The sequence below is a fragment of the Falco biarmicus genome, chromosome 1 (assembly GCF_023638135.1).
Source record: "Falco biarmicus isolate bFalBia1 chromosome 1, bFalBia1.pri, whole genome shotgun sequence".
Classification (NCBI taxonomy): domain Eukaryota; kingdom Metazoa; phylum Chordata; class Aves; order Falconiformes; family Falconidae; genus Falco; species Falco biarmicus.
In genome coordinates this window covers 43,448,449-43,458,944 of record NC_079288.1, presented here as the reverse complement: position 1 = coordinate 43,458,944, position 10,496 = coordinate 43,448,449, and the positions used below count along the sequence as shown (strand labels likewise).

At 41.6% G+C, this 10,496-nt stretch overlaps 1 protein-coding gene across 1 annotated transcript; it reads left to right on the top strand.

Annotated features, from left to right (window-relative positions):
• The first annotated feature begins 1,481 nt into the window (after positions 1-1,481).
• Positions 1,482-5,007, top strand: FZD10 (frizzled class receptor 10). Its single transcript, XM_056326856.1, has one exon. The coding sequence runs from the start codon at positions 2,159-2,161 to the stop codon at positions 3,914-3,916; it is 1,758 nt and encodes a 585-aa protein (XP_056182831.1). The 5' UTR covers positions 1,482-2,158; the 3' UTR covers positions 3,917-5,007.
• Positions 5,008-10,496: the final 5,489 nt, after the last annotated feature.

Here is a 10,496-nt window from a genome sequence, read left to right as displayed (position 1 = left end):
ACTTCTAGGCAAAAACTAGCCACATCTTCAGGGTTTTCAAAGACAAACATTAGCCCTGGTTTGTTGTCCCTGCTTGGATCCATTTCACCCTTATCACAATTGAGGAAGCCAACAGTTTCCTTTCTAGAGCCTGGTGGGGTATTAACTCTGACCCTGTGGGATTTGGTAGTTTCCAGGAGAATCCGTGTTCGTTTGATAACAGACAGGCACTAATGGAGAGGAGACCAGTTTGAGCGGGCGAGCATGAATGAAGAGAGAGATATTTTCCTTCTACATTAATATGTTCCCTAAAACTAAGCTAAAATGGGGAGGTGGGAGTGTGTAGAGCTAATCTTTTGACTTCTGATCACGGTGCTCCTTTCGGTCTGTTAAATTGTGATTTATAGCTTGGCTTGGGATTTAACTTCCTCCTTCTAGTTGTGATAGACTAATAAGCAAAATAAATCTCACAGCTTAACTTAAAAAGTAAGCACAATGCACTTTACAGCGATTCCCATCTCCAAAATTTGTAAGTATCTTTCCTATAGTGGATGAAGTAACTTTCCTAAGGGTATGTCTCTAGTCCCCTAGGGTTTCATGTTTGGGAAAAGTAAAATGAACAAAACAAAAAAGAGAAAAAAAGTAAGCTACTTTTCGAGTGATGCCATACTGTGATTAAAACCATAATCAGGTACTTTTTCAGCAATCCTGCCTGTCCTGTTCATTTAGGAATTCCAGACAAAGCACGACGTTTGGAAACAGCTGAGATTCCAGGCTGAAAGCAACCATATTTAACGACCCTGGCAGCGAAGAGTTTATAGCACTTATAGCACTCGCCATAAAATGCATCCTCCTCCCCACATCTTCCCTGCTAAAGCATTGCCCCCCCCCCCCCCCCCCCAATAAAGGCAGTCAAGGAGGCACCACCTTCAGCCCTCTTACTAGGAGACATAAAGTCTGAAGCGCTCTCTCTCCCTGGCTTCCTACCTGAGGGAGGGTAGGCTGACGCCTTCTAGAGAAAAGATCTTGTTAAACTTTCAGGGGAGGGCAACGGGAGGGAAAGGGGAAAAGAAGGAAAAACAGAAAGACAGAGAAACAAATGGGGCTTTTTCTAATCTGTGCTGATCAAGGAAAACCTGTAGGGGTCCTTAAGGAGGTTTCAAGGCGTTCTGAGTGAGTGGAAAGTAATCACCGTGTCAGCTTCACCTTTCTCATGCAAAGTGGATGTCGTATGCAAGGCGGATCCTGCACAGGTTTTGTGGTGGGTTTTTCTATTTATTATTATTTTATCCTTGGACTCAACCACCCCCTAAAAAACCCAGCTGCTCCAGCCCCAGGAGTTCCTGCTAACGCGGGAGGAGGGAGCAGGCACACAGACAACATACACACGAGCCAGCCCTGCTCTGCAAAGCGTTGAAGAGCCGACCTATTGCAAACCCAGACCAGAGGGCGGCGAGAAGGGGGTGGGGGGATTTTCAGGCCCCCCTCTTCAATGACTTAGATATTTCCTCCTCCTTCTCCTCCTCCTTTATTCTGCACTTGGATAAACCAATCCCCACCTCTCGGCAAGAAAGTACGGAGCTGTGACCCGTTCTAGGGCGAGGAAAATCCCTGGAGAAACCCGCTGCACCAAAAAGCCGCCCGGGACGTGCGCAAGTTGAGGCGGTGATCGCTCGGATCTGCCTAGACCCAAACTATCCCGGCATCGCTCTGCCCGTGCTCCGAGGAGGCAGCAGCGGGGAAGAGGAAGAGGAGGAGGAAGGGCTGTGGAAAGACGGATCGCAAAAGTGGAAGCCCGGGGAAAAGAAAGTTGCCGGGCTCCCCGCAGTAAGTTTTGCGCATCAGTGGACTGGGGGTACTTTCCCTTTCCCTGGCTGTTGGCGAAGTTGCCTGCCCACCGCCCGGCGGGGCCGGCGCCCAGCAGCGCGGGGCGCTGAGCGGGGCGGGCGCTGCCCGCGGCCCGGGCGATGCCGGCCCCTGTGCCGGTCGGCCCCCGCTGCCGAGCTCCCTCGCGAAGGTCGGGGGCGATGCCGGCCCGGGCGGGAGCCGTGCGGCCACTGAAGTGACGCCCGCCTCCCCCATCGCTCCCCGCCCTGCACGCCCCCAGCGCCAGGCGCCTGCGGGAGCCGGCCGCGCTCCGGCCGCACGCCGGGCTGCCTGCGCCGCTGCGGCCACCGGCATGGGGCCGACGGCGAGGAACGTCGCTCGGGCGCTCCTGGTGCTCTGCTGGCTGCCCTGCTTCTGCACAGGGATCAGCTCCATAGACACTGACCGCCCCGGTGACGGGAGGTGCCAGCCGATAGAAATCCCCATGTGCAAGGATATAGGGTACAACATGACGAGGATGCCTAACCTGATGGGACATGAAAACCAAAGGGAAGCTGCCATTCAGCTGCACGAGTTTGCCCCCTTGGTGGAGTATGGTTGCCACAGCCATCTGAAATTTTTCCTCTGCTCCCTCTATGCCCCTATGTGCACGGAGCAGGTTTCTACACCAATCCCAGCCTGCAGGGTTATGTGTGAGCAGGCGAGGCTGAAATGCTCTCCTATTATGGAGCAGTTCAATTTTAAATGGCCAGAATCCTTAGACTGCAGCAAACTGCCCAACAAGAACGACCCCAATTACCTGTGCATGGAAGCCCCCAACAACGGGTCAGATGAGCCACCCAGAGGATCCAGCATGCTGCCACCCATGTTTCGTCCACAGAGGCCCAGCAGTGGCCACGATCTGCAGCAGCATAAGGACAGCCTCAGCAGAACCTCCTGTGAAAATCCTGGCAAGTTCCACCATGTGGAAAAGAGTGCTTCCTGTGCGCCGCTCTGCACTCCAGGGGTTGATGTTTACTGGGGCAAGGATGACAAACAGTTTGCTGTCATTTGGATTGCCATCTGGTCCATTCTGTGCTTCTTCTCCAGTGCTTTTACTGTACTCACTTTTCTGATAGATCCTCAGCGTTTCAAGTACCCTGAGAGGCCCATTATCTTCCTCTCAATGTGCTACTGTGTCTACTCAGTGGGGTACATTATTCGCCTCTTTTCAGGTGCCGAAAGTATTGCCTGTGACAGGGACAGCGGCCAGCTCTATGTCATCCAGGAAGGACTGGAGAGCACTGGCTGCACCATTGTGTTCCTGGTTCTGTATTACTTTGGTATGGCAAGTTCCCTGTGGTGGGTAATCTTGACTTTGACTTGGTTTCTAGCAGCTGGGAAAAAATGGGGGCATGAAGCAATCGAAGCAAACAGTAGCTACTTTCATTTGGCAGCATGGGCCATCCCGGCTGTGAAGACCATAATGATCCTAGTTATGAGAAGGGTGGCTGGAGATGAGCTGACAGGGTTGTGCTATGTCGGAAGCATGGATGTGAATGCCTTGACCGGGTTTGTACTCATTCCTTTGGCTTGTTACCTAATCATTGGCACTTCTTTTATTCTTTCTGGTTTTGTGGCCCTTTTTCATATCAGGAGGGTGATGAAAACAGGTGGAGAAAATACTGACAAGTTGGAGAAACTTATGGTCAGGATTGGTGTCTTCTCGGTCTTGTATACAGTGCCTGCAACTTGTGTGATAGCTTGCTATTTTTATGAAAGACTTAATATGGATTATTGGAAAATTGTGGCAACTCAACAGAAATGCAAGATGAACAATCAGACGAAAAATTTAGACTGCATGATGAATAACTCTATTCCGGCAGTAGAAATTTTTATGGTCAAAATCTTCATGTTACTAGTTGTGGGCATTACTAGCGGTATGTGGATCTGGACTTCCAAGACTCTTCAGTCCTGGCAGAATGTTTGTAGTCGAAGATTAAAGAAGAGAAGTAGGAGGAAACCTGCAAGTGTTATTACAAGTAGCGGAATCTACAAAAAACCTCAACATCCACAGAAAACTCATCTTGCAAAATATGAATCGACATTACAGCCACCCACTTGTGTGTGACCAAGTTTTACAAAATACTGTATCTCACCTTGCAGACTTACAGATGCCCACAGTAGCAGTCAGAAATTAAAAAATAAATGGTGCTTTTTTTGTCAGAACAGTTTAATATCTCAAGGCAAAAAACGTGTCACGCTGAATTCAGGACCTGGTGGAAAAACTGAAGGTAAATGTACTTACGGAAAGGTTTTCAGTGGAAGATATATTGTGAATTAAAACAGCCTTTTCTCTTACTTATTTGTAGTTAAGTACTTAATCCAGCCCTCAGATTTATTTAAAACAAAAAAACAAAAACCACCACCCCCCTGTTTAACTGTTTCATGTAGCCGAGCTGGATTTCCTACAGGTTTCTGAGTAACAAGGTATAGTCAAGTTTTATGGAGCAATGATTTGATTTTAAAAGTGCTCAAGTGAACATTGTCTCTTTAGGAAAACTTAAGGTCCCAAAGAGGCCTGTCCTCAGTAAGTATGCTGTGAAAGCAACTTCCGTGCTAACTTTAAAAAAAAAAAAAAAAAAGAGAGAGAAACCCTTTACAACTCATCTCAGCCTAGTGGGTTATGAGTGCCTAAAAATAGGTTCAATAATGCTCACCAATATTCTTTCACTAAAAGAGAAACTTCCTGCACCAGACACAAACTTTGTGAATAAGAATAATGTGCAATACATTTTTTTCTTACCATGACATGAAAAGAGAAACAAGTATTTTGCTGTACATAAAGACAACAAAAGAAATCTTTTAACAAAAGAACTAAGAGGTCTAGTCCTCAGAAACCCTTTAGTGTTACATTTTGTGGCTTTTTAATGGAAATCAAGCCAATGTTATACACGTTTGGACTGATTTGTGCAAAAAAAAAGGGGGGAGAATCAATTCAAAGAGACCCAAAGGGCTTATTGACTCTTTCTATTGTTAAACAAATTCTCACTATGAATAGATCAAGAAGCACTAGATTCTGCAAAGGAAAGCTTTGTATAGAGTGATGCTCTTTACTGTGCTGGCCGAGCACAGTTTTGTGCTGTATATGTTTGTAATATACAATTATTTTTCATGCTCCACTATTTTATTAAAAATAAAATATGTTCTTTAGTTTGATAATTTTATGTGTTCTAAACTTTCTCTGATGTGCTTTGTGGTTAATAAACTTGTTTTCTCAACTATTTGATAAAAGCACACTTTGAATAAAATAGTTGTTACACTTGCCTGCAGGTATAAGCAGATATAACAATAATTTCGTCAAAAATTTGCAAGTTTGAATTAATAGATTAGAATTGAATTGATTTGAAGTTTTAATTGAATAGATTTTGAACTTGCATCTTTCTGTGAGGCTCTGCAACAGAAAACTGAATGGGAGGAAGCTTTAGTAATGTAAAAAAGCTGCAGTGATGTAGAGTAGTACCATGTTTACAAAGCACTGAGATTACAACAACGATCCTTGGTTAACACCCCTTTAAAATTTGCATAGGGTATGTTCAGCATGTTGAAGATAGCTGGCTCACTGCAGCACAGTTTGAATACAATTCGGTCTCTTCAGGGATTTTTTTTTCCCTTCTAACACTACTGGAAATACTGCTGTTATTTGGGAAAAAAACTTCGGGAAGATCAGGAGAAAGATGAAGGGAAATATAAAGACAGTATTTGAATACCACTTCAGAAAAGATACCTGATAAAGTTGAAATATTAAATATATTTTCAGAGAAAAGTTTTTAGTGGAGCATGATTTTGTATGAACCTGAAGTTTTCCATGCAGTTGACTAACAGGCTGTGTGATCACATGGTGAGATAGTGATATCACCTCACTTTTTCACACAGGCTGTTCTAGAAAATGCCTTATCAGGTATGTCATCATAGAAAGAAGAAAGGTCTTAATGGATTTCGGTAGAGTGAGGATCCCTGTGACAGTCGGTCATCTTGTGGCTAGGAACTTTATAACAAAAGGATCTTTTTTAGAGTTCTTCAATTTTTTCATTTTTTGTCTTGTACTCTTTTTTACATGTTTCTAGCAACGACTAGGCAGCTGAATGACAAAAATTACGTTGCAGGTTTTAATAATCTTTGTGTCTAAAATGCAAAGCAGCTTTCAATATGAAATTTCTCTTTTGGGGGAAGAGGAGATAAGTTTTTCCTCCTTTGTGCCTATGTGACACTGTTTGATAACACAGCTTTCAGATGCCCTGGAAGTTAATCCTGTCAGAGCACACCCTACTGGTGCCCACGTAGAACATTGCACTAAACAAATCCACTTCTGAAACCACTGAAGTAATGCCTTTGCATCAGTGTGTGTTCTAGTTAAGATCAATTAAATTAGATCATAAGAAATACAAAGTTTTAAAATAACCTCTGTATTGCAGATTGCTACAGGAGTCCTTCAAATATGTATTTTGTTATGCGTGTCACCTTGCCAGTAATGTATCTGCTTCACACAGATTTAATCTCTGACATAAAGGTTAGTGATGGTTTTACTAGTGACAGGCTTGTTTAGAGAATGGTTTCAGGCTTCACTCTAAAATACACTAGCTCTTGAAATAAACATGTCACAATTTTTGTAGACTATAGAGGATTATTTGCTTTCATTGTTGATCATGTATTTTTACAGTCTGCTGCTAGGATTCTGGAAGAGAGGGGAAAAAAAAAAAAAAAAAAAAAAAGAAGAAAGATCTTGAGCAGTGGCTGAATTCCTGCTGCCATTCTGAGTTTAATCAGTTGTCAGCTTAGGCCCTTCATTGTCACCAGAGCAGAACTGCAAGTTCTTCTGTGAAAATGCCAAGTATGGATGCTTGGGTAGGTACATCATGTTACAGATAGATTCTTGCTAAATTGTAAACGAAGTATTCAGATTTTATTTTAGCTTTGCAGTTATTGAGGAATGTTTGGGGTTAAAGGAAAGTTATATATTTCTTTTCACAAATTTCAGTGTTTTAATATAGTGTTATGAATAATTTAACAGAGAATTCTATTCTTGTCTTAGAGGCTGCATATTAGTTAAATGTTAATGATGATAATAATAACAAAACCAAAAAATTCTGTAAGAAAATATCACAATAATATTCTATATTAAACTTCTTTACTTTTCACAGTAATTTTATATTTTAGTAAAATCATGTTCATTTTTTATTTGTTGAATTTTATAGGATTTTCCCCTAAGTACTGTCAAGGCCTATTGGGTATTTGCTTATCAGCAGACCTAAAGAAAAGTATCTATATGTAGTAGGTATATTAATAATTCAGTCACTCCACAGCACAGTTGTTGAGGAAGGAATACAAGTCCAGAATGTCCTTCTGGAAAGGATATTTTATCACAGTCCACTGGCATTTATCAGATAAAAATATCTCAAAAAATTCATTCTGTTGGTGTATACATACACTGTAAATCTGGAATCAGATGTTTGCCACAGGCTTGTGTATGAGTGCTCTGTTCTTTCCTGTCAGAGCTGCAGATTACACACGAGGGTAGAAATTGTCTCAAACTGTGTAGGTTACGACGATGCAGATTATGTTTCAGCATTCAGGTAAAGATTCATATATTAGGGCCAGGTAGAAGAAAGGTAATCAGTTCCTTTTTTTTTGGCAAGGATAGCTTGGTAGTGTACTTATGTTTACTGAAGGGCAATTAATGAGGCAAGAGTATGAGATCAGCAGGGAAAAATGAGATCCAGACAAACCCCACAAAATTCTGTTTACAATAATGTAAGCCTTGTTTCTCAGGAAAATACTGCTGCTTCTTATAAAGAGAAATAAAATTAAGCTCAGTAGTTTCAAGATTTCATTTTAGGTGTGACTTATTAGGACACTTTGAACAGAACAGTGCAAGCAGCATGGCTGAAAGGATGCAAGGAGCTCAGTCAAGGAATGTTCAGATCTCTTATCAGATTTTTCCCAAAGTAGCATTTCATATGTATGTTATTATGAAGCCATTATTCACATATGGCTGTCATCCCTTGGCTTCAAACTATATGAAAAGCCCAGTAACAACAATGTCTGTAAAAAACACCCTTCTTACTCTAACACTTAAAATCCATGGCTTCAAGGGGATAGTTCTATAATGATGGGATATTATGTGTTCAGGTGGTCTTTTGATGACAGGTGGTCTCCAACAACAGATGGCCTCAAAGGAGGAACTTCAGTGCATTTTAGTTTAAAACATTTACACATTTCTTTAAAAAAAAATTGAAATGTTATCCTTGTGTAATGTTCTTAAGCATTTTAGACAGAGTAGCCAAGTTATTAACACTGACAGATGATAAATCAGGGCATCCTTTAAAAGGTGGGTGATGGTGATTATGTGGTCTTGGAGCTTGCTTTGATCAGAAGTGACAGGCCTGTAAGGTCTGTGCCACTCAATCCCCCCTGAAGGGAGATCAGCACCTGTTTGCACTTTGAGGCTCCTCTACCTCCCACTGCCTTCCAGCACTATTTCATCTTTTTTAACACACTTGATGTTGATTAGCTTTAAGCAAAGTCATTATTCATTTACAAAACACTACTTGATGGAGCTTACTCAGAACTGTATTTCAGTAGCACTGTTAACGGTGAAGTTTGTATCAACGTTCCCATTAGAAAAGGTTTATTTTCAGTGAGTTGCAAGTTGAAATCAGCCTGGGTGCTAATATTAACCTGGTTTCATTGGTTTTTGTCCAAACATTAGTATGTATTGCCCATGAATCTGTTCACCTTGAGCTTTCTGTATCTTTACAGGTTTATCCAGGAGGGGACATATGATCAGATCTGGGAAACAAACAGGTCCTGGTTTGGTAGATCAGATTTTAGCTTAATAAATACTGTTCAAAATAGCTTTGTCTTACTGGTGAAATGTAATAGATATTCCTAACAAGGCTTTGACTTCACCAAGGGCTATATGATAAATCACAGGAACGAGTCTCCACAGAGTATTTAATGTTGTTAACATGCAGGACTTTGGTATGGATTTGCCAATCTAGATGCAAATACACACTGCAGTCAGTGGTGTCTCATTAGTTAATTCTAGTGTGTCTGAGAACAGATGGGGTTCATGCCTGTCTGGTTTGGCAGTCCAATTCTGCTTTTCCTGTAGCAGCAAAGGTAAAGTTTTGGGGAGCTGTACATCAAAGGCAGGACTGAGTGATTGTTGTGTGTATCTGTGAGGCACTGTTTAAAAAGGAATTCCTTCAGTTTGCTGTCACTAGTTTTTTCCTTCTATTCTTCAAGATCTCCTCATAGATCTGATTCACTGAAATCAATGCGTGTCCAACAAATTTCAGTGTATGCTTTGAATCAAACTTCCTATCTCAGGGAAAGCATGTGCTACAGGAAAAGCCATTATTTTGACTTCTTTATTTTTCCACATTAGAACACTGTTTTGAAAGTTCTGATATGACATAAATTCATTATATGGGAAAAAAACCCGCACCAGCCAGTGAAATTTCAATTATATTTTCAAAATGTGCTACTATGTTAGAATGGACAAAGTAAAGTATGCTGTGAAACCAATTGTTATTTCAAAATGAAGTTCAGAATTACTGGATGGTGATGATGTTGGGATGGAGTGGGACTTATTTATTTAGGCTTTTTGAGAGCACTGTGTTTGTTATTTATTGCTTAATGCACGATGTTAGTAAGTCTGCATTTCCTGCTAGCAACATAACCCATCAAAAATTCTTCAGTCAATTTACATTTTTGCTCATGAGTCTGCCTTTTCCAAGGGGCTTAGACCTATAGCATTCATGGGAGTTAACAATGAGCAGCAACATTTTGAGTTGAGCCCACAACGTGCTCTTTGTTTCCTCCTTTCTTCACTGATCAGCACTTCTGTTCCCTTCTCTTCCCTTCCCCTCTCTTCCACTGCTGATCAGTCTTTCATCATCTGCATGTGACTTGCTTCTCTTACCCTCCTCTCAAGTGATCCCATCCTTTTAGTCTCTAATCTGCCCACACACGGCTTTCTGTGGTACTGGCCAGTAGCTATGACTGCCTTTGAGCTTTTTTGTTCAGCATAAACGAAAAGATATTTCAAAACTTGTGTTTTATCTTTCTTTTTGGATAAGGACTGTGGTAAGAAACAGAGGTTCAAAGTTCTGAGCTACCAAAGGTGCTGATGAACACAGGAGACTGTCAAGAAGAGACTGCCAGTTCTGAGCAGGTGCCTGAAACTTGAAAATACTCTTTTGTTGAAGATGACCATTGTTTGGTTCTGTCTTGTGTATTTGTTATTTTATACTTCCTTTATCTGAGACTAATATCTATCTCTGTGATATAATAAACAGGAAAAGGAGAAAGAACATTTGATCAATTGATAAAATGGGGGGGGGGGGGGGATGGGGGACAAGACCCACCTTGTACTCAAAAGCTTTTAGCCTGAGGAGAGGTTTGTATGCCTCAAAGCTTGCAAGTTTTTCCAGTTATACCCAGCTGGTCTAATAGAAACAGTCTATTGCCTTCAGCCTATTTGTCTTGATATCTTTAGTTCCTAACAGCTGTAACAATGCTACACTTAACAACTGCATTACAAATAGCAAGGATGAGGCTGATTTTAACTTCATAGTTCTTCAAACAAATTTTAAAACTGGACTATGATCACTACAATAATTGGATAATATTAGAAGTCATGGCAT